Source organism: Equus quagga, chromosome 10 (assembly GCF_021613505.1).
Source record: "Equus quagga isolate Etosha38 chromosome 10, UCLA_HA_Equagga_1.0, whole genome shotgun sequence".
In the NCBI taxonomy this organism is placed as follows: Eukaryota; Metazoa; Chordata; class Mammalia; order Perissodactyla; family Equidae; genus Equus; species Equus quagga.
The window spans coordinates 917,296-942,247 of NC_060276.1; the positions used below are offsets into that span (position 1 = coordinate 917,296).

At 38.6% G+C, this 24,952-nt stretch overlaps 1 protein-coding gene across 2 annotated transcripts in view; it reads left to right on the forward strand.

Annotated features, from left to right (window-relative positions):
• Window positions 1-23,179, forward strand: part of GAB3 (GRB2 associated binding protein 3) — an 84,703-nt gene extending 61,524 nt beyond the window's left edge. For both annotated transcript variants that reach the window (XM_046672747.1, XM_046672748.1), the window contains exons 7-10: window positions 5,948-6,029; window positions 7,153-7,255; window positions 20,247-20,363; window positions 21,700-23,179. In XM_046672747.1, coding sequence (XP_046528703.1) covers window positions 5,948-6,029; window positions 7,153-7,255; window positions 20,247-20,363; window positions 21,700-21,816 — 419 coding nt within the window. In that variant the 3' untranslated portion in view covers window positions 21,817-23,179. The remainder of the gene's footprint in view (window positions 1-5,947; window positions 6,030-7,152; window positions 7,256-20,246; window positions 20,364-21,699) is intronic.
• Window positions 23,180-24,952: the final 1,773 nt, after the last annotated feature.

Below are 24,952 nucleotides of genomic sequence, written 5' to 3' on the forward strand. Positions count from 1 at the left end.
GTTTCAATTTTGTTTACAAATTGCTATAAGTCATAGTTCCTTAAGAGAATAGAGAAAAAGGTTTTCTTAAATCTGAAAAAAACCAAAACATCAAAAATCAGCAATATCTCAATCAAAAAGTCATAAAAATTATAATCATCCCTATCAGTTTATTCTGTCCTGTGTAATTGGTTCTTGATCTTAACCTTCTGTCAGCGGTTTGTGAGGCCATCAGTTTCTCTGTTAGACTTCTGTAATTTCTACCGAGTTCAGTTTCACAATCTTAACGTTTATCAGAAGCTGTACTCTAGAGTAAGCACCAGAGTCCTCTCCATGAATTTCTCCGAAGATGAAACATATTTGCAAAAACATCAAAGTAAAACAGCAACTGTCTGTAAATAACAAAACATTCAAAAATGGTAACTGACAAAGACACTTGACCATTCTTGTGACATATAATACTTTGAGATAATAAGCAGAATCATGGCTGACAATCAGAACAGATCAGAATTGTAGATAATTTTTGAAATACTTATATCAATAACACTCATTTATGTAATACCATTTAAGCAAGTTTATCATTGCTTATTTGACAACGCTTCCCATGTAATTTAACATACTGAACAAGCCTAATTAGCTTAGCATTTTTTCTTATAGAAAGAGAGTAAATTTCTCTGAGAAGTCTCAGGGGTCCTCCGAAAATCCCCAAATAAACTTTCCCTCCTCTTCCAGGTCAAAAGAAAGCTTTTATTCAGGACTTGAACATTTTTGTGTGTTGTGGGGGAGCTTGTCAAAAATATTAAAAGCTTTAAAACATTTGTTCAGATAGGAAACAAAGCTCACTGTGAAACTATGTTGAGGTATCCATTCAAAGTGACAACAGAAACAGTCAAGGGGAAACAGAGTTAAAATAGTAAAAAAAAAAACCTTTTTATAATCTTTTTATCAAGAGCAGATTAAAAGTCTAGAAAAGTTATCCTTTTAAGGAAGAGGAGACCAAATTTTAATTTGTACCAGTTTACTTTTGACATATAAATTCATTTACTTAATTAGATTTACTTTAATCTTAGCCAACTTGACTATGCACAAAATTTTACAGAGTTTCACTTTCACAAACCTTTGGTAACTTTTTTTACATTCAGAATTTGTCCCAGTACTTTAGGACAAATTTATCTTTCTTAACTCAAGAAACAAAAATAGTTCTATTCTTTATGCCATTTTACTGAAAACATACATTTTACTTTCCTTTTATTCAGACCTTTTAGAAATATATGTCTTCTTATAGAAAATTCCTCAGCATACATAAAACGTGTTTATCAATAAGCCTAAGCACCTTTCAGTTTCTTTGATATAAGAAACCAAAGGCAGACAAATATATGCTTAGTAGTTAACCTTTAATATTTTATCTTATGTGGAAATGACCGAGATACCCACTAAACTGTTATTATTGAACTTACCTTAATAAAGCTATAAAGTTTGTTTCCAAAAAGATTTTGGAAGCTGTTTTTTTAAGTATGCAGACTATAAAACATAATTATTGTACTTAAAACTCTTACCCAGTTTTAACAATTACTATTAAAAACTTCATGTGACATTACAGCAATTAACTATCGTCTTCAGTTGTTTTAAGTACATACATCATAATACATATAATTGTTAAAGATTTTTTCCAAAAGCTTTTATCTTTTTACATTTATTTAGTTTACCTGTTCTTAACAGTTATATTTAGATCGTCTACAAAAACCCCATGAGATATTAAACAAAAGTATCTATTATACTGAGTTTTTAGTTTTGCTGATAAATTTTGTAGCAGAGATGACATGAGCTCATTTGAGCAGTAAACCCAGGCTGTATGTCTGCATCATAGCCAATGCTGATAACTTTGAGGACATGTCTATTGTAAATCAAACCAGCAAACTTAAACAGGCTTTCATTCATCAAAGATCATTTTATAACATGTTAAATAACTGTCTTTTAGAAGTTTGTGCATATTAATTAAAGACTGCATTCCATTATGAGGTATTTTGAATCCTCTTCTGAAACAGGTTTCCAGAATGGCCATTACAGTTCCAAATTATCTCAAAAGTTTACTTATTTTTACTTGTTCAATTTTAGATCAGGAATTTCAGGGGAGTTGAAGCGAAGCTCAGCTTGCTGGGAAGCTCAGCAAGAGAGTAGAGAAAAGCAGCAGATTTGGGTTTGGCTGCTGGCATGTTTAATTATTTAATTATTTTTTCTTAAAGAGGCAGTAAAGTATTTCTGATTTTATTTAGAAGCCTCAAAAGATGAAAATAGGCTTTCCGTTGTTGTAGCTGGCTTTTCCAATTGCATATGTAAATACACCAATTTAGGTGAACTGAAATTGGCCCCTTTAATTACATCAATTTTACAAAACTTTATCTTAGTTTTACTAACTCATACTTTTAATTAGAACTTGCATTAGAATTCCACTAACAAGTTTTGGTATTACAATATTGTGTAGGGAAAGCCTTCCCAGTTAGACATAACGTTTATTCTCAAAGCAAATATCCAGGCAAAGTTGACATACCTCTTCATATAATATTAGCTTAAACACTTTAATTTTTATAGTCTTATTAACCTTAGTAGCCTAACTGTTGCCCCAAATAATTGCTCGTCAGGTCATGCTGATTTCTGCCTCCTGACCTTTTAAATTTTTTCAAACTGGGGTGAATAGAACAGGTTTGTCTGATGTCCTTCAATGTTGGGGAGTGAATAGCGGGGTCCCTTTAGCCCATCCAACCTTAGGCAGTGTTTTATTAAAACTTTTGTTTTAACTTTATTTATATCTGTTCCATTTATCCCATTTTTCTTTTAATAACTAGCTAAAGATTTTTATCCTATTGGAATAAGTCCTGTGACTCTTCCCTTTCTGATTTCTCTTGGTTAACTTAATGTTTTTATTAGCATCCATAAGACCAAGAGAAGAAGCTGAGACCCCAAGTTTGATTAAGTTCTTAAGACCAGCCATTGTATTTTCCTTTTAATTTGGTCTTTTCAAGTTACCAGTAAAACAGATGTTTATGATGAGAGCTCTCTAGAAAGTTTCCCAACTTAAGGATCCATTGTTTGGCCTGTTTTTTTTTTTCTCCAGAGTCTAAAGAATATTGTGGCCACGTGGCGTTACAAAAGAAAATCATCCCTATTTAGACATTGGCTTATGGCTATAGGTCGACCATCAGCCAAAGTTTTTCCCAAGGGGCTCATAGGTGGAATAGATGCAGCACCTCCCATGTTAACACTTTTAAAAGGACAGACAAACAGACAAACAACAACAAATATCAAACAAGTGTTCTTTCCCGAAAACCCTCGGCCACAAATGGAAGCCAAAAACCAAAACCAAAAACCGAAGTGCTTCCAGTCCCAGCTTAGTCCGTGTCCTACACTCGGGGGGCTCCCAACAAATGAAGATCCGCTATGCAGATCTTCCCAAATGAGCAAAGACAAGGGACCTCGGTTGTGCACACCTGGGGGACTTACCAAAATTTGGCCGGGGCATCACGGTGACTTCAAAACAAATGGAGCCCAGAGGGCTGCCAGGTACCCATTATTTCTGGCCGGTCCTGTTGGAAAAGGTTAACACAAAGACAAAAACAAAAACTACCAGCTACTTACAAGAGACGTCTTCCTAAGTCCTGAACCTAGTTTCTTCCACCACCAAAGCAAAAGCGCCGTGGGCTGATGACGTCTGGCTAGCAGCCAGTCACCTGGGGCTGTCCCTGAGACAAGGGGCTCAGGCAGCTGCAGGACAGCTTCCAAGAGAGGCCTTTAGCCAGAGGCTGGTGTGCCACAGGCAAGACGTCCACCTGGGACATTGTCCCATCTGGGTCGCCAAATTGTTACCGAACCTGAAGTGAGTTCGCTCACTCGTTACTCAGCAAGCCAAGCTCTGACACCGGGGGTAGTGGAAGAAATTAGGAATTTTATTATTGCACAGCCCTGAGCAAGGAGAGAGGGCAGCTAACGCTGAAATCCCAAATGCCCCGAAAAGCTAAAAGGAAGGGTTTTTATTGGGGGTTTTAGGTAGGGGAGGGGGAGCATATGGCCTTGCTGGTTGGAGCTTTCCCACCAGCCTGTGTTTGGCCTTGAGACTACTTGCAGAGATGAGGGAGCCCGTGACCTTGCTGGTCAGCAGCTTTCCCACCAGCCTGGATCTCTTTGTGGGGAGGAGATAATGAATCCAGGTGCTTGTCCTTGGCGGTGTCCGTCTCCATGGAGGATAGTGGATTCTGGAACCAGGAAGCCAGGGAGTAAGCAGGGAATGAGTGTTTTGGTTTTAACCCCATATATGCTGGGTTTGATGTAGAGAAACTGATTATCAGGGTCATGTATCAATGCCAGTCCATTCTGGTCTCACTTCCTTCAGTTTGAGTCAAATCGCATTTACAGTGTGCTTGCTGTGTCTGTAATACTGTGCTAGGCACAGGGTGGGATGCAAAGGTGAAGAAGCAAGAAGGATTCTTCAGTCTCAGAGGGTGAGAGATATGTAAAATCCACATGGAAGAAGAAGAAAAATTAAGAAGTCAGTACTAAATAGAACATACCCTTCTTAGGAGAGTCAGAGGAAATAACCATTCATTCCGGGCAGAAACAATTTCACAGGGATTGTAACTTTGAGGTAGATATTGTTTTGCTCAATTAATTTCCTATAGCAATGCTGTCCAACAGAACTTTCTGTGATGATGGGAATGTGGCTATTGAACACTTGAAATGTGGCTAGTGCAACTGAGGAACTGAATTTTAAATTTAATTTAATTTTAATAAACAAAATTAAGTAGCCACATGTGGCTAGTGGCTACCATATTGGACAGTGCAGCTCTATAGGACCTGGTGATTGGACGCACAAAGATATTGGATGGACTTGGGTTTAGGGATTCATTGGGTGGGTGTGAAGGTGGATACCTGGGCCAGGAGGGGCTGGTTCTGACAGGTGTGGCTGCTTGGATGGAGCCTGGGGCTCAACCAGGAGAGGGCAGGTGGTGAAGCTGGGAGGTGGCTGCTTGGTGAATCTGACGCCAAGGTGTCGTGCTGCCAGGAGAGATCTCCCCAGGGACTATATGACTCACACGTCCTTTACAGCTCAGCACCTTGCTTGGGTCTGAGGCTCCTGGGAAACTGATTGAGCAGCAAGAAAGTCACTGTCATAGGCACTGGTAATATGAAGGGAGTTAGTCTCTACCCATGTAGTCTAGTGCAGGCAAGAGATACAAAAGCCAACTAGTCGAGGCAGTGATAGAGAAATACATGCATGGCCAACTAGGCTACTGCAGTGAGTAAGCCAGAAAAACTCCTATCCTCCCCAAGCACAGTCAGTCTAGACCTGAATCAGATAATCACAGATGAATGTATCATCATAAGCTGATGTGGGGCCTGATCTTGTCTGAAGGTCAAAGAAGGCCTTGCTAAGCAGAGGACATTGAACTGGGATCCAAAGATGACTAACCAGGCAGAGAGATGGGGAAGAACATTCTAAGCAGAAGGATCATCAGGTAGACAATGGACTGGAGGTGGGGAAGACTAGAACCTGGGTGATCATCTCTGCCTGTGATAAGAAAGGTAAAATTTCAATTTTGGACATATCGAGTGTGAGGTTGGTGTTGGCATTCCACAAGGTCAGAGAATTTCATCTGTTTTGTTCATACTGTGTTTCCATCACCTAGAACCATACCTGACACATAGTGAGTTCTCAAGAAATGTGTGTTGACTAAATGTACCACCTCATTGTTACCTCAAGCTGGTAATGGGACCATTTGCTCAGTAGTTGTTCTCTCCATTCCCAATAAGGCAGGAAAGAGTAAGACGGTGAAATTTACACTCATCATCAGTGCTGCTTGTTAGTAAACTTGGATCTGATGTGCTAGGTAAGGGGAATGTCATAGTTTCAGTCTTTAGCTTCTGACCTTGAACTCCTAAGAACTTACCATACTGGATATTGTGTGTTATCTTGTAGCACAGCCACCTCCCCTGGACCTGAGAAACCTCTCCACTATCCGGGAACACGCGTCTCTAACCAGGACTCGCACAGTGCCGTGGTACGTCTTTGATTGCTCAAAGGGCCCTCCTCCAGCACAGACACTCTTGGTCATAGTTAGCCCTCTTTGATTAAATGTAGTTGAAAACCACTTGATCTAGCTTAAGCCAAAGGAGGGATGAGATTTATTATCATGAGCTAGAAGTGTTTTGTAGATTACAGAGGGAGGAATATAGCTGAATCTCCCAGGATACTGGAATTGGGAACTAGAGCGCTGCTGGGAACCCGAGGAATCTTCTCTCTCCATCTCTCACATCTGCTTCTCTCTTTACATTTGCTCATTCCTCTTTCTTTGGAGAACTCTTTTCTCTGTTGCATAGTCCTTATGGCCAAAGATAGCTGTACCACAGGTCTCGAGCTTATTTACCTGATACAATTCCAGTACCAACAGAGATAGGCTCTTTTTCAACCTCAATTCACATTTCTTGGGAGAGGGAATTTGTATTGCTCCAGCCTGAGTAGAATCAGCTATGACCCAGGGGGAAGGGCCAGTAGTACTGATGGTTCAAGGGCTTGGTAGACAAACTCCGAAATGGATCTGCACTCTCTCATCTTACCTTTTAGAAGTTGCATTTTCAGAGTCCTGAGCCTGGCCCAGGAGTTTCTTGGTTCACTCTAAATGCCACAGGACACAATCACTATGTAAAATAAAATTCTGCGATGAGCTATATTTCCAGCCAAGACTGCAAAGAGACTCAACCTGCGCTTCTGACTCAGGAGTAGGACGAAAGTTGACTTACAGTCTTGTTCTCATCCTGACAGAGAAATGGCCACACTTTCTTACTTTTCCTGGTTATTTTAAATGGACACAAGAAAGCCTCAAAGGAGAGTTTTGGGGTTTTTTTTCTAAATGATACAATGCCTTGGTTTGTTTTTAGAAAGCTCATGAGCTGTGTCACAGGAGGGCCTGGAAAAAAGTAGCCTTTGAGAATGGGAGCCATTTGCTCCAAAGTGGAACAGAAGCCGCTGGGCAGTCTCTACTGCTTCAGGAATTGCTTTGGCCGGAAGGAAATTGTATCTGGAAGGGGAGGGCTGAAATCCCATGGGGGTCATGTCAGTTCCTGGCTGGCTTTCAGAACAGCTGTAAGACATTGCTTTGACCTCATTCATATTTTTGTTCTTAGCAATCGAACCAGCTTTCTCTCTCCAGAAAGAAATGGTATTAATTCTGCAAGGTTTTTTGCCAATTCTATTTCCAGAGAAGAGGAAGAAAGCTACATCCAAATGGTAATCCTATATTTTACACACTCTTCTTTTCTTCACCCCAATCTATATTCTTATAAATTGATTATAAAGGAAACGTATCCTTCAGAAAACCCTGTGCAATCTTAAAACAAGCACTTGATTGTTATACCAGGTTACAATGTTTTCTAGACTGGAAACAAATTGATTTGAAGCTGGTTTTCTTTCTTGCAGTATTCAGCTTCTTGTACCACTTTGAGGCCACAGTATTTCAAGTGCCCCCAGGGCTGAGGTGTATGTAATACCACAGTTCTTTTCACCAGGGCTCTGATATCCTGCTTGACCCCAATAGGTCTATAGTTCCCTGGATGTCTGGAGTCTCAGGTGTAAAAACTCACGTTGGGTGTTCCCTTCCACCAGACCACCTGGTGGCCCTGCCCCGACTGCCTCTGAACCTTTCTGAAGGATGAATCACTTAGAGTCCCGCTGGGAGGGAGCTACATTGTCCTGGGCTGTAGATATGTCTTAGTCTCTGGTGACTCCTGTTATAGGGTCTTTCTGTACCTGAGTGGATGGAGACCCAACATCTCCATCCTTTGATCAACCATTTACAGTTCCTGCCCTCCGTTGTCCCTTCTGTTTTCTTTACCTTGGATTCTGAAGAAAGAGAGGGGCTTTTAGCACCTCTGGAAATTATCAGGCACTTTAGCCAGAACTGTGCCCACTCTGAAATTTAAAAATGTAGGGAACACTAGAGAAAATTCTCTGGAAAGAATCTCTGAACTTTGAAATTTTGAAAAGAGATTTTAGAAGGACAATGTTCAAGGCACTGTGACTATATATACTTTTGAGAAGACAATTCTGCCCTCCTATACATAAGGATAATAGACAATTAAAGATCTAAAAACAATAATCTCCAGTGAAGTGGTAATTAAATGTTTCATTTTGCCTTTCTATTTGATAAAATTTGGGCTGTAACTGCACTTAACTATATGCAGATGGAAAGTGACTCATATACAAATCTTCTGTGGTCTTCCCAATGTTTTTCGCACTTAGTAATAGCCCTTGGGAAACTTCTAGAAGAAAACACTTTTATAAAGGCTGCTGGCCAGTTGTACTATGTCTCCAGAGAACAGAAAAAGGAAGTGGATCTATAATCTAATACAAGCAAGTGCAGAGTCATTCCAGACACTAGCAGTGCATTTCTAATCTTTGAGATTGTGAGACAGACCAGTGTTTTATTAACAATACAGTTAAGGATTGATTTCTTGCCTAAGTTTATAATAGTTGGTTAATGACTGTCTCTGTGCATTACTAGGCAATATGACCAAGTAGATTAACAGCCCTGAATACTGGCCAAAGGAAGGTAGCTGTGAGGGATCCACCATATAAGTGTGTTTAAAGGCTATCCCATCTCATTCACTTGTGTGTTTTTTTAACTTCAGTAATACGATATTTTCAAATGACGTTGATTTACATTCTTTCACTAGTTCCACATAACAACCCTATATGGTAGACAGAACTAATGTGCTTTGATTTTGATTTTGCACATAATTACACACGTTAGTTTTTTTTCTCTTTGAGGATAAGTTCTGATCTGAATGAAAAAATTTAGACCAGGGGATGAAATACAAGTTTTATTTTATTAAAATTATGTAACCTTATTTAGTTACTTTAAATGTTTGTGAAATTATAGAAAATTTAGAGAATGAGCGTAATTTTAATTTATGTGATCTCTTTTCTATGGGTTTTTCAAACTCATCATTAATTTCAATGGTTTTATAAGGTTTTATAGTAGAATTCTAGACTTCTAAATCTCACATTAAATTTTTTATTATGGTATTATAATACTTTTAGTTTTTAGATTATCTTACTGTGAAATTGACTTTCTCTTGGTGTGCAGTCCTATATCTCAATTCGTGTAACCACCATCACCATCAGGATATAGAGCAGCTCCACTACTCCAAGATATTCCATCGTACCACCTGTGTGTAGTCACATCCTCCCCACAGCCCTAACCCCTGGCAACCACTGATGTATTCTTCATCACTATAGTTTTGTCTTTTCAAGAATGCCGTGTAAATGGAATCACACAGCATGCCATATTTTGAGACTAGCTTCTTTCACTCAGCATAATATCTTTGGGATTCATGCAAATTGTTACACGTGTCGACAGTTCTTTCTGTTTTTTGCTGAGTAGTATTCAAGTATACGGATGTGCCACAGTTTGTTTATCCACTCAGCCACTGAAGGACATTTGTATTGCTTCAAGTTTTTTGGCAAATATGAATAGAATTGTTATAAACACTCTTTTGCAGATTTTTTTTGTTTTTTGGGGTTTTTTTTACTGTAGTAAAATATACATAACAAAATTTACCATTTTAACCATTTTTAGATGTACAATTCAGTGGCATTAAGTACATTCACAATGTTGTGCAACCATCACCACTATGTATTTCATTTCCAGAACTTTTTCATCATTCCAGACAGAAACCCATTAAACAATAACTCCTTAGTCCCTCTCCCCCAAGCCCCTGGTAACCTCTATTCTACTTTCTGTCTTTGTGAATTTGCCTATTCTAGGTACCTCATATAAGTAGAATCATACAATATTTGTTCTTTTGTGTCTGCCTTCTTTCATTTAGCATACTGTTTTCAAGATTCATCTGTATTGTAGCATGTATCAGAATTTCATTCCTTTTTAAGGCTGATTAATACTCGATTGTATGGATACACCACATTTTGTTTATCCATTCATCTGTTGATGGACATTTGGGTTGTTTCTACCTTTTGGCTGTTATAAATAATGCTGATACAAACATTGGTGTACAGGTGTGTTTGAGTCTTTGCTTTCACTTCTTTTGGGTATATACTTAGAGGTGGAATTGCTGGATCATATGGTAATTTATGTTTAACTTTTTGAGGAACCACCAAGCTGTTTTCCACAGCAGCCAAAACATTCCCACCAGTAATGCAAAATGTTTCCAGTTTCTCTACATCCTCACCAAAACTTGTTATTTTCCACTTTTTGGTTTATTTGTGGTTTTTTTTGTAATAGCCACCCTACCGGGTGTGAAGTGATATCTCATTGTGGTTTTCGTTTACATTTCCCTGATGATTAGTGATGTTAAGCATCTTTTCATATGCTTATTGGCCATTTATATATCTTCTTTGGAGAAATGTCTAATCAAGTTCTTTACCCGTTTTTGAATTGGGTTGTTTGCTTTTTTTTATTAGGGTTGCAGAAGTTTTTTAAAAAATATACTATGGATATTAACCCCTTATCAGATAATGATTTGCAGATATTTCCTCCTATTCTGTAGGCTGTCTTTTCACTCTCTTGACAGTGTCCTTTGAGGCACAAAAGTTTTTAAGTTTGATGGAGTCAAATTTATCTTCTTTTTTCTTTTATAGCCTGTGCTTTTGATATCATATCCAATAAATTATTGCCAAATCCAACGTCATGAAGTTTTCCCTTATATTTTCTTCTAAGAGTTTTATAGTTTTAGCTCTTATGTTGAGATCTTTGATCCTTTTTGAGTTAATTTTTGTATATGGTCTAAGGTTAGGGTCCAACTTTATGCTTTTGCATGTAGATATCCAGTTTTCCAGGCTTTATTTGTTGAAAAGACTGCTCTTTCCCCATTGAATGGTCTTGGCACCTTTGTTGAAAATCAGTTGACCGTATACGTGAAGGTTATTTCTGGCTCTTTATTCTATTACATTGGTCCGTATGTCTGTCCTCATTCCAGTATCACACTGTTTTGATTACTGTAGCTTTATAGTGAGTTTAGAAACCAGAAAGTGTGAGTCCCCCAACTTTGTTCTTCTTTTTCCAGATTGATTTGGCTATTCAGAGTTCCTTGAGATTCCGTGTGAATTTTAGGATGGATCTTTCTACTTCTGCCAAAAAATGCCATTGGCATTTTAAGAGCGAATGCTTTGAATCTGCATATTGCTTTGGATAATGTTGTATTCTTAACAGTATTCAATCTTCCAATCCATGTACACAGGATGTCTTTCCATTTATTTATGTCTGCTTTACTTTCTTTCAGCAATGTTTTGTAGTTTTCAGTGTACAAGTCTTGTCTCCTTGGTTAAATTTATTCCTAAATATTTTATTTTTTGATGCTATTGTAATATGAAATTGTTTTTTTAATTTCCTTTTCAGATTTTTCATTGTTAGTGTGTAGAAATGCAACTGAATTTTGGGTGTTGCTTTTGTATCCTGCAACCTTGCTGAATTTATTTTTTGTTTATTATTTTTTTCGTGGAATCTTAAGTTTTCTACATATAAGACCATGTTATCAGTAAACAGATTATTTTCCTTCTTCTTTTCCAATTTGGATGCCTTTTATTTCTTTTTCTTGCCTAATTGCTTCAGCTAGAACTTCCAATACTTTGTTGAATAGAAATAGCAAAAGTGAGCATCTTTGTCTTGTTCTTGATCTTGAGGGTCTTTTATAGATTTTTTGTGGATATATGTTTTCATTTCTCTGGGGCAGTGGTTCTCAACCAGGAGTGATTTAGCCCTCCAAGGGACATTTGGAAATGTCTACAGATATTTTTGGCTGCCACAACCTGGGGTGGAGGATGTGGTGTTACTGGCATTTAGTAGGAAGAGTTCCAGGAAGCTGCTACACATCCTACAATGCATAGGACAACACCTCACAACAAAGAATTATCTGGCCCCAAAATTTAAGAGTTCCACTGTTGAAAAACCCTGCTCTAGGGTAAATACCCAGGAGTGAGATCGCTGGGTCATGAACTATGTTTAACTGGGTCATCAGTTATATGTTTAACTTTACAAGATACTGCCAAAACCTTTTCCATAGTGGCTGTACCATTTTGCGCTCCCACTGACAATTCATGAGAGTTCTAGTTGCTCTACTGGAGCATACTTAGTATTACAGTTTTGTTGTTTTTAACAGACATTCTATTAGGCATGTAGTGGTATCTCATTGTGGTTTTAACATATATTTCCCTAATGGAAAATGATGTTCAACATATTTTTGTGTGCTTACTTGGTATCCATATATCCTCGTTGGTGGAGTATCCATTAAAGTCTTTTGCCCAAGTTTTAATTGGGTTGTTTATTTTCTTATTTTGAGTTTAGAGAGCTCTTTATATTATCTGCATACAAGTCATCCAGTAGATATGTGACTTGCCAATATTTTCTCTGAGTCTGGAGCTTGTCTTTTCATGGTCTTCTGTCTTTTGCAGTGCAGAGATTGTAAATTTGATTAAGCCTAATTTATTGGCTTTCTTCATTCATGGACTGTTATCATGTCTAAAAAGTCTTTGCCTAATCCTAAGTCATTATGATTTTTTTCCTGTTTTTCTCTAAAAGTATTACAGTTTTAGGCTTTACATTAAGGTCTGTGATCCATTTTGAGTTAATTTTTGTATAAGACGTGAGATGATGTTGAGGATGATTTTTGCTTATGGATTTCCAAATATTCCAATACCATTTGTTGAAAAGACAATCTTTTGTTCATTGAATTGCTTTTACACTTTTGTAAAAAATCACTTGGGCATGTTTTTGTACTCTTTCTATTCTGTTCCACTGATCTATATGTCTATCATTTTGTCTATATGACAGTCTTGATTACTGAAGCTTTACAGTAAATCTTAAAATAGGAAGTATATTTTTTCCAACTTCAATCTTATTTTTTTTAATTTGTTATTCTACTTCCTTTACCTTTCCATAGAAATTTTGAAATAAGCTTTTGTCTACAAAAATATCCTGATTAGATTTTTATTGGAATTGTATTAAATCTATGAATAAATTTCAGGAGAATCAACATCTGTACTATACTGAATCTTCCAATTCGTGAATATGGTACATTTTTCCATTTATTAAGATTTTCTTTATTTCTTTCCTTAGAATTTTGTAACTTTAACATATAGATCTTATGCATGTTTTATTAGATTTCTATCTAAGTGTTTCATATTTTGGAGCTATAGTAAATGACATTTTTGTAATTTCAGCCTCCAATTGTCCATTGGTAGTATATAGAAATATGATTGATTTTTGTGTGTTGGCCTTGTATCCTGAAACCTTGTGAAATTCACTTATTAATCATCAGAGGTTTTTATTTTCTTTAGATTCCTTGGGGTTTTCTGCTTATATGATCATCTTAGCTATGAATATAGTGCTTTAGTTCTTCCTTTTCAATCTGTGTGCTCTCATTCTTTTGCTTGCCTTACCACCAGGCGAATACTTCCAGTACAATGGTCACTAGATGTGGAGAAATAAATCTCTTTGTCTCCATCTTAGCGGGAAAGCATTCAGTCTTTCACTATTAAGTATGATGTTAGCTGTAGGAATTTTATAGACACTCTTTATCAGCTTAAGGAGACTCTTTTCTGTTTCTAGTTTGCTGAGAGATTTTTTTTTTATCATGAATGGATGTTAAATTTTATCAAATGCTTTTCTGCATTCATTGATATGATCATTTAGTTTTCTTCTTTAGACTGTTAATATTGTGGACTACAGTGATTTATTTTTGAATGTTGAACTACTCTTGTATTCACTGAATGAATCCAATTTTGTCATGGTGTTTTATTCTTTTTATGTCTTGCTGGATTTGATTTGCTAACATTTTGTTGAGAATTTTGTGTCTATATTCATGATGGAAGTTGATCTATAGGTTCTTCGTAGTATCTTTGTCTGGTTTTGTTATCAAGGTAATACTGGGCTCCTCAGGAAGTGTTACCTCTTCTTCTATTTTCTGGAACAGATTATGTAGAATTAGTGTTATTCGTTCTTTAATTTTTTTTGTATAATTCACCAGTGAAACTGTTTGGGTGAATTCAATTTCTTTAGTAGCTATGTAACACGATCTGTGTAATCTTGGGTGAATTTTGGTTATTTCCCAGAAGGCTTATACTTTTACCTTTCACATTTTGGCCTACCATGCACCTGGAATTAATTTTTCTGTATTATTTGAGGTGAGAGTCAAGTTTCATTTGCTCCCCCATGCTTCTCTAATCAATCTGGCCCCTTTTATTTAAAATTACTATCATTTGCCATTATTTTGCAATGCCAAATTTGCCATAAATCAAGTATCCATATGTGATGGGTCTTTTTATGAACTCTCAATTCTGTTCCATTTGTCTACATGTCTACCTTTGGACAATACCACACTACACAAGTTACTATAGTTTGATAAGTCTTGATATCTAGGAAAGTGAGTCATCCTGCTTTATTTCTCTTACTGAAAGTTTCTTTGGCTATTTTTGGTCCTTTCTAGTCTCATATAAATTTTGGAAACAATTCATCAAATTCTACCATAAAAATAAATAAATAAATATTATTCTCTGTGGGAAAGTGGTCAAAATTACTTAATCCAACCCTACTAGAAGTGGAGCTACATTTGTTCTATTTTTTAAAATTTTGATGGGACACTTCTGTAGGCAAGGTACTGTGAAAACCACACACTCCCATATAAAATATCTTAAAATGGTAAAGAATATATTTTTAAAATACAAAACTCAACCGACAAGAAAGGAAGGAGAATCCCTGGGGCCAAAAATGTTGAGAAATTACAAAACCTGAGAATCAATAGGAATTACAAACAAGAATCCAATATAGAAATAAGCCATTATTGGAAAGATTGGATTTTGAATGTAAAATAATTATGTTTGATATATTTAAAGAAATAAGATGATGAGTTGAAAGTTTGACTGAGTAACAAGATACTATTAAAAGATGACCAGGTGCATTAGAAAAGACCATTTAGAACTTCTAGACATAAAAATAAGGATGAAATTAGAAACTCAATGGATGAGTTAAACAGACTAAACTCAGAGAGTCATTTAGTAAAACGGAAGATAGTTGTGAAGAAGTTACTAATGGGGGCTGGCCCCGTGGCCAAGTGGTTAAGTTCGTGCGCTCCGCTGCAGGCGGCCCAGTGTTTCGTTGGTTTGAATCCTGGGCGCGGACATGGCACTGCTCATCAAACCACACTGAGGCAGCATCCCACATGCCACAACTAGAAGGACCCACAACGAAGAATATGCAACTATGTACTGGGGGGCTTTGGGGAGAAAAAGGAAAAAAATAAAAAAATCTTTAAAAAGAAAAAGAAGTTACTAATAAATCAGGACAAGGAGATAAAAACATAGAGAAAGAAAGTTGAGATATGGAAGATAGTATGTGAAGGCCAAACATTTGTCTAGTCAGAGTTGCAGAAGAAGATAATAGAAAAAAAAAGGAGTGAAGCAATATGTAAAGAGATAATGGCAAAGTTTCTCACAATTCATGAAAGATACCAATCCTCAGATAGTCCAAAAACTCACAGGCAGTTTAGTGTAGTCAAATGTTAGTGGTAGAATGTAGATGGTGGGTATTTGGGTGTTCACAGTATATTTTCTTCAGTTTGGCCGATTGTTAGAAGATTTTCATAATAATAAGTTGAAAAACCCCATGAAGGAAAAATGAATAAAGGCGAGAACAGAAATGAACAAAATAGACAACAAAATTCATTTTTTTAAAAGATGTGCTTTTTTTCTCCCCAAAACCCCAGTACTTAGTTGTAAGTCCTTCCAGTTCTTCTATGTGGAATGCCGCCACAGCATGACTTGATGAGCAGTGAGGTCCATGCCTATGATCCTAACGGGCGAAACCCGGCTGCCAAAACAGAGCACACAAACTTAACCGCTACACCACCAGGCCAGTCCCAACAAAATTCTTAGAGAGGCTCAACACCAACCTAATTGACTCTTTTAATAGACTAAAATTGAGCATAACCAATCAAATTGCAAATACATCAGAGATTAATGATATAAGCGATTATTATGAACAACTTCATACCAGTGAATTTGAAAACTTTGGTGAAAATAGGTAAATTCTCAGAAAAACAATATAAAAAACTGACTCAAGTAGAAATAGAAAACCTGAATGGTTATGTAACCATTAGAGAAACTGAATCATTAAGGAAATTTTTATTACAAAGGATCATGAAGCACAAACAACTTTACAGGTACTTTCTACTAAAAGGAAGAGATCATTGCAATCTTATAAAAACACACCCAGGGAATGGAAAAAGAGGAAATATTACCCAGCTTATTTTATAAGGCTAAAATAGCTTGATACCAAAATAAATAACGATAACACAAGTGGAAATTATAGACCAATCTCACTCATTCATGCAGGTCAAAAAATCCTAAAGAAGAATACATCCAACCAAATCTCGTATGAGAATATTCACAGTAGCATTTTTCATAATAGCCCATAAGTGAGAACAACCAAAATGTTCAGCAACTGATGAATGGATAAATAAAATGTGGTACAGCCACACAGTGAAGTCAAGTACTGATACATGAAACATCATGGATGAACCTTGAAAAGAATATGCTGAGTAAAAGAAGTCAGTCACAAAAGACCACCCTTTTGGGTTCCTGTATCAAATGCCATTGTGTGTGGGGGGATGGGGGCTTCCCACACAACACCAAGCAATTCTCAGAAACCAGCAAGGGTGTTCCAGAATTCGACTTAATCCAACTCAATTCTGACACTATCTACATGGAAATAGCATCAGATCCCACAGTTAAGGGTTCAGTCCTACAAGACTGCCTCCTCACCACTTCAGATGCCAATCGCAAGCCCAGGCTGTTACCTGTGCTTCTGACCTCCTCAGATTTGATTAATTTGCTAGAGTGGCTCACAGGACTCAGAGAAACATTACTTACTCAATCACAAGTTTATTATAAGAGGATATAACTCAGGAACAGCCAGATGGAAGAGATGCATAGGACAAAGTATGGGGAAAGGGCATGGAGCTTCCATGCCCTCTCTGGATGTGCCACTCTCTCAGCACCTCCATGTGTTCACCAATCTGGAAGCTCTCTGAGCCTTGTCCTCTTGGGTTTTTTTGGAGGCTTCATTATATAGTCATTGATTAAATCATTGGCCATTGGTGATTGATTCGAACTCCAGGCCCTCTCCCCTCACAGAGGTCAGGGGGTGGAACTGAGGGTTCCAACCTTCTAATCACATGTTGGTTCTTCTGACAACCAGCCCCCATCCTTGGGTGGGGTCCAAAAGTCACCTTATTAATATAACCAGAGACACCTTTGTCACTCTCAACACTTAGGAAATTCCAAGGGATTCGGGAGCTGTGAGCCAGGAACTGTGGATGAAGATCAAACGTATATGAGGAATATATTTTGGTCATCTGAATGACCAAATATATATTTCTTATAAATCACAATATGGCAACCACATATTGAATGATTCCATTTGTATGAAGTGTCCAAAATGGCAAATCTATATATACAGATATTAGATTGGTGGTGGTTGCCTACAGCTTGGGGAGATGGTGGGTCTGGGGAATAATGGCTAAGGGGTGCAGGATTTCTTTTTAGGGTGATGAAAATGTTCTAAATTGATTGAGGCGATGATTATACAAATATGTGAATATACAAAGCACCACTGAATTGTGCACTTCAAATGGAGAATTGTATGGTATGGAATTATATCTCAATAAAGCTGTTACAAAAGAAATCCTAAAGAAGATTTTAGAAAAATAAATCCAGCACTCTATAAAGCTGAGAATATACATGAACAAGTTGTATTTATCCCAGTTGTGCAAAGTGGGTTTAACATTTGAGAGTCCGTTCATGGACTTCTCACTAAAGATGGCAGATTGGCCACAGTCTTCCATTTTCCCTCTATCTGAAAAAATCCTCTAAAATCACAGTAAAGGGATTTGTTAAAAGCATAAACCCACAAGGGCGTGAAGAATTGAAGAAGATGATAACAGTAACATTGGAAACCGGAAAGCAGGTAGATGTATAGTAAATGACTTATCAGACCCAAAAAAGTGAAATCCTAAATACACTGGGGAGAAGGCAAAAAGCAACTTGAGTTATACTGCAGAATACCCAGAGGGTTCAGGAATTGCCCATGGCATGTAGTTCTGAAAATAGGGCTGAAGGGAAAGAAGAAAGGGTAGTGGTCAGAAGTCTGTGTAAGCAGTAGAGAAATCCCAAGATCCCTTCCCCCACTCCAAGGAAGTGGACCACTGTGACTTCTCATCTCCTACTCCACAGAAAAATTGAAATGTAGTCTCTGGAGAGAGTAAAACAAGGGGTCTCTGCACTGGGAGGACACTAGACATATTTGACCAGAATACTATACTAAAAACAAGGTGATTAAGTAAATATGCTTACCAGATATGAGAACCATTCCCAAACCATTTCCCCAGCCCTTCTTTTCCAGAATGTTGACAACCAGGCCTTTACAATTGAGTTGGGCGACTGGAAGATAGTTTTCTGAGCCATTTGAGCAGCCCAAGAGGCAAGACCTAGGTCCCAACTTTGGGGGCTCCCCAAGAAGACCATCCAGCAGGATCACCTTGCAGTGAACCCCACAGTTAACAAGTGCCACCCATGTCCTCAAAGCTTTGGATCAGCTTTTTGGTCTTTCACTCTTAAATATGAGCAGACAGCCAATGATTTCATCAGACATTTCAGGAAAGCTCTGGTATGAAGGATAGAGACCAAAACAAACAAATTGGAAGAAACAAAAACTATACCAGAAGGAGAAACGTTTTTTAAAAAATCTATTATTACCAATAGTCTCTGAGAGATAAGCTATTATAACCATAAATTAAAAGAATCTATTAAGTCAATCAAGCACATTAATATAGTAATGGAAGAAATGATGTGATTATCTCATTAGATGCAGAAAAAGTATTAGATAGAACTCAACATCTATTCACATATGGAAACTTGCTGTATGAATAGAGGATGCATTACTGGGGAAAGGATGGTTGTCCATGTGGGGTAAAAACAAAGAAAGAAATGAATTGTCTTCCTATTTCACCACCATATGTTAAAATCAGTTCACGCTAGATTATTACTTAAGTGTGAAGGGCAAAAACTTTATAATTTTAGGAGAAAATATGAGGAGACAAATTATGACTGTGATGGGCTATTTGCAATGCACGTAACCAACAAATTATTACTCTCCATGAAGTATGAGGAAGTACTGAGAAAAATCAGAAAAATACAAGTACTTCAATATAACAGTTAGCAAAATAAAACCAAATCTAAACAGACGATTCACAGAAGGCAAAAAAAAAAAAAAAAATGACTCAAACATATGAAAGGTGGCAAATTAAGTAATAATCAAGGGCATGGGAAATCAAACCACACTAAAATACCATTTTCCCCATATAAGGTCGGAAAAACATTAAAAAGTCTGACAATACCAAGTATTGGCCAGGAGAAGGAGCACTAAGAGTTCGTGTACACTGCTGGTACCCATGTAGGTTGGTTCAACCACAGCCTCTTTAGAAAATAGTTTGGTGATAGTAAAGCTGAAGGTGCACACATCCTATAACCCAGGAATTCTATTCCCAGGTGCACACCCTAGAAATTCTCCTACAGGTGCACAAATGCTCATGGCAGAACTGCTTATAAGAGCCTCCAAACTGGAAGCAACTCAAATGTCCGTTGGTGATGGAACAGTTAAATGCATCATGCAATAGAATAATGTATTCCAGTGAAAATTAATGAAATAGGGCTAGTGCATCAACATGGGTGAATGTGAAGTACGTAATATGGAGCAAAAACTGAAGTCACAAAAAGTACATACAATATGGTTCTATTGGTAAAAGTTCAAAACAGGCAAAACTAAACAATATGTGATTTAAGGATACTTACACACTCATAAAACCATATTTAAAAAGAAAAGGAGTGGTAAACACAAAGTTGATCTTCTCAGGATTTAATCTCTAAGGTATCACAGGCCTGTCAAATCCATAAAACGAATTCTTGGGGGAGATTTTGGCCAACTGTTTCCATGGTGAAGAAAGGTATAGCTTCATGTGAAGTCCGGATTGGCTCTATTGTATTTCAGATGACAGCTCTCACTAAGACTTGTAGGCTGATCTGCACAGGTCTCTTCAGGTCACTTTGTTAGGATCTGACACCAGCTGCTCAAGTGGAGACACGACTCTCCCCTCTTCCCTTGGGCAGCCCGGCCAGACATTGTGAACCTGAGTCCTGTGATGTTGGTTTCTAGCAGGAGCACAGAACAGCCAACTCCCTGAGCAGTGGTGCTCTGACGTGCACGAAGAAATTCAGCCTGGATTATTTAGCCCTGGACTTCAATTCAGCATCACCAGCCCCTGTACAACAGGTAGGAAGGACTTTGTGTCTGAGAATTCCAATGATATTGTATTTCTGTTTAGATTTTTCTGATGATTCAACCATGCGTGTTCTCGTTGGAAAGTCTTAAACATACAGACATGTACACTGAAGAATATTAAAATAAGCCCTAATTCTGCCTCCCAGAAATCTTGGCATATTTCCTCTGGGGTATGTTCTTTGGGTGTATATGTAAGAATGTATGTAGTGTTCATGCTCTTCAAAACTTGGACCATAAAGTTTATAGACAAATTTCTCCGGCAGAGATGCGGGTGGGGTAAAGGGCACTCTAGTTAGAGGAAGGGCCTGCTTAGGGAAGAGGCAACAGCCTAGTTTGGCTAGACTCTGGGAAGTGGTGACAGGAGCCCTCAGTAAAGGGCCTCAGTTGCCAGTATGGGCAGTTTTGACTCCTTTGGGTAGTAGTCTCATCTGTAAAGTGGGGATCAGAATTAATAACAGCTACAATGAGACCTGTTGTGAGGATTAAACGATTAATACATGTAAGCGGACCTAGCCATTAACTAGTGTCACTCACTGCAGAGTGTAAGCCGTGGAATAAGTGAATAGTAAGTAGTGGACAACAGCTAAATATTTTTGAATAAGGGATGGTAATAATCTAAACTGTGCCTAACAATGTAGTGTTTGATGAGAAAAGCCGCTTGCCAAACAGGAGATATAGTATGATTCCATTGTTTGTATGCAGAAAAAAAGCCTGGAAGTCTTCCTTTCCTTTTTGCTGAATGAACTCCCATTTCTCCTTTACCTTTAATTTCATTCCAAAAACCTGAACTGATACACCAGAAAAGCTGGTCAGGTGAAACTGACAAGTACAAAAGGTGCATTAATCAATTTTGGTAGACTATGCAGCCAAGACAAACAACCCGCAAGTCTCAGTGGTTTGCAATGGCAAAGCGTTTTTCAGTTGTTGCTCATGGGACAGTCCATGGCAGGCTAGGGCCTTGGCATTCCAAGTCATCTTTAATCCAGGGCCCGGGTGGGAGGAGCATGCTGGTCTCCTGGCAGAGGAAAAGGAGAGATTGCAAAATCACAGGATGCCTTTTTTCTCTTTCAGATTGGCACATGTCACTTAGCCACTCACATTATATCAGTCGAAGCAAGTCAAATGGTTAGAGCAAAGTTGAAGGAACCAGAGACAAAGAGATATTTATACACATACATAAAAAGTATAATAACGCTTCTGCAGGGAATTACCCGGGAGGAAGGGGCAGCAAATCTTTAACAACGCTGTAATCTACCACAGAAGGGCTGACATTTTTCTGAATTTTTTAATTCAGTGTAATGAAATCCTTTTTGTTGTCTCCCTTCAGAAACTTCTCCTTTCAGAAGAACAAAGAGTAGACTATGTCCAAGTGGATGAGCAGAAGACACAAGCTCTCCAGAGCACAAAGCAGGAGTGGACAGATGAGAGACAATCTAAAGCGTGAGACATGTGAGCTTGGGCTGTGTGTGAGACAGGGAAGCATGGGGCTCGCTTTCAGGTTTTTTTGCTAGAATTGCACCAGCGGTCAATGCCAGTCAAGATGCAGAGAGAATGTGTAATTTCCATGGGCTTAGCAAGAATCTTTGGGACAGAGGATCTATTTGTACACATTGAACAGAGAGAAGAAGGAAGCAATCTCCTCCCAGAGGAGGCTCTGAGGAAGTCCAGCCCCTGCTGCTGCCCCTGCCTGTCACAACAGTTTCCTTCTCTGTCCACACTTGTTCATGCCCAGAGCATCATGGATGCTTGAAGTTGGCTCCACAGTCACAAGAGGCAGACATGGAGGATTCCACAGCTGCAGACTGAGATGTAGAAAACCCCATTCATTCAGGCAGAGTTGGAACAACAAAAACAACACTTGGGCGAATATTTTTCCCAGAGCTTGGTTAAAAATCTCTCCAGTGAAGTGTTTGGAGTGTAGATTGGAGTCAGTATTGCTACTGACAGGATAGGATCATTTGACTCCAGTACCTGAAATTCTGACTTCTCTCCTGTGTTTCCTTTGGAATCATAAATTATCCCAGGAGAGAGGCACCTGGAGACCATCTTGTCCTAAAAACATGGCTGAGGAAATCAAGCCCAGCAACGGTGGCAGAATCTATGCTTCTTACTCCAAAAACTCCAGCAGACAAATCATTTCTATCCCCAAAGAAAGATAATTCAAGTGAAAAGAGCACTGAATCCTGGGCTCCAGGATGAGCTTATCAGATGATACTGGTGGCTTTAAGGATGTCCTGGTTAAGCTGCTACCTGTGGCTGAGTGTTCCGTTGCTGTTGGCCTTTTCCCAGAATGCTTTCACATGCATCTTCTCATCTCTTTCCCTAAAAGACTTCGGAAGCTAGGCTTGGCAAAGATTGTTGTTCCCACTTTGAAAAAAAGAAAATTGAGAAGCAGAGGAGGGAACACTTTGCCCAAGATTACTCATAGAGCTGAGACACAGAGTCAGGCTTAGAATAGAGTTGGCCAGGCTGCCTATTGCAGGCTCATTGCACTGTCTCACACTGCGTCTGAGGATTGTGATGAAATCCATAAGTTTGGTCAACCTTGAAGACACGTGGGAAACATGTGCAGATGCAAGATGAGCCATCATCTCCTCTCCATTTCATAGGATTTTGAGCAGGTGTTTTTATACTTGAAAGGTATATGTGTCAAGCCAGGGTTCCTTTGTATGGTGTCCAAACAGGGAACTCTAACATAATCAGTAGTTACCATTAGAAATACTTCCTGGGGGCTGGCCCCGTGGCCGAGTGGTTAAGTTCGCGCGCTCCGCTGCAGGCGGCCCAGTGTTTCGTCGGTTCGAATCCTGGGCGCGGACATGGCACTGCTCGTCAGACCACGCTGAGGCAGCGTCCCACATGCCACAACTAGAAGAACCCACAACGAAGAATACACAACTATGTACCGGGGGGCTTTGGGGAGAAAAAGGAAAAAATAAAATCTTTAAAAAAAAAAAAAAAAAAAAAAAAACATTTCCTGACGATCAGTGTAAAATCCATTCTTGGAGCATGTGGTCCCTTTGCAATGTGTTTCCTGCCAGCTAGCTACTGTTTGCAGAAGAATTTTTGCCACCTTGGGGAAGGCACAAATCTTCCCTGAATATCCTATGCTGGACCCAAGCTTTTGACTGATAAAGAATTATGACCAGAAAAACAAACAGAAAAACAATGAGTTCTGGTCTCAGGTTTCCTCGCTAATTTTTCTCTTCTGCTTTAGTGATGACTAGGTCCTTTATTGGGCACTGGGGAAGAATAAAGACTCAGTTGGGCATGTGATTTTACTTAATGCCCCTTCCTTATCCTTCTGAGCACCTGCAGCAGGAAGATAGATCTGAACAACTAAGAATTAAGCAGATACTGGTCTACCATTCTGACTGGCACTGTGTCTTATATATAAGGAAGAATCAAATAGGCAGGCAGGTCTATGACAGTCAGGGTTAGTCAAAGCAGTTTTAGGCTTTGCTGCAGGGTTTCAGGGTTTCAGACTGCCCCAAAGGTAAGTAAATGCCAAAGTCTTAGTTTTTCATACCATGAGAGGAGTAATTTTGATGTTCAAAGAAGCAGGATCTGGAGACATCATTTTTTTCCTGGAGCAAGGTGAGGAAAAACTGCCAAGTGCGTTAACTGAGTGAAGAGTCCTTACTGAGCCTGGACAGAACAAGGAAAAGGCTCCCCACAGCCGCGGCTGGCCCCATATCACTGCACCCCAGCTAGAGCCTGTAAAGAGCTGCCTTCTTCCCTATGGGACTTGTGAAGAGCCACAGAGCTTCAGGCAAGAATCCAGGGCTGCAGACTGCCAGTTCCTATAGATGGTAGCTTCCTTATGTGTAGAGCACCTGTGTTTAGATCATTGATTACTGCCAAAGGCCAGTGCAGAAAAATTGTTTGTCCAAATGTCAAGAACCATACCAGATTGAAGATAGATCGGAAAAGTAAATACAGCTGAAAATATGTCACTAGTGAAGAGTCATCCAACTGACCAAAAGGAAAAAATCTGTTTCTACAAAACATTTCCAGGGACATATTTACTGCATGAAGCAATACACATTTGAGTGGTGTTACTTGTTTGGAAGTGATTAATTAGGGGTTTCAAAAAAAGATGACTTCACTCTCAATTCCAGGGTGTATGCGATTATGTCCTGCTTTGATAAAACTGCTAATGGATACACAAAAGCGTAATAAGTCAGTGATACAAAGTACAGGCAGTTTTTGAGCTGACAGCAGCATATCCTCCTGAGAAAGTCACCATTAAGTCAAAACAATGCTGGCCAAATCTTGTTTTCTGGTGGAGATAATCCGTGTGTGACAGAGGGCTATGATTCTGACCAGGGTCTGAGGGTTTTGTTTTTTTTAACAGAAATGATCCCAGATATTCCAAATCAAGTGCACATGGCATGTCTTTACACTGTGCAGGGTGCATCTTCTAGAGGATTGGGGAATCAACCTAACAGGACAATGCAGCAGTTACTCCCACATTGTTTTTTCTAGTTCCTCTCTGCTTTGCTTCCATCTTGTTTCGTTAGGAAATTCTTCTAGATCAGGTGTTGTGTAGTGCAGAAGAGGGGATGGAAGGGTCTCAAGCC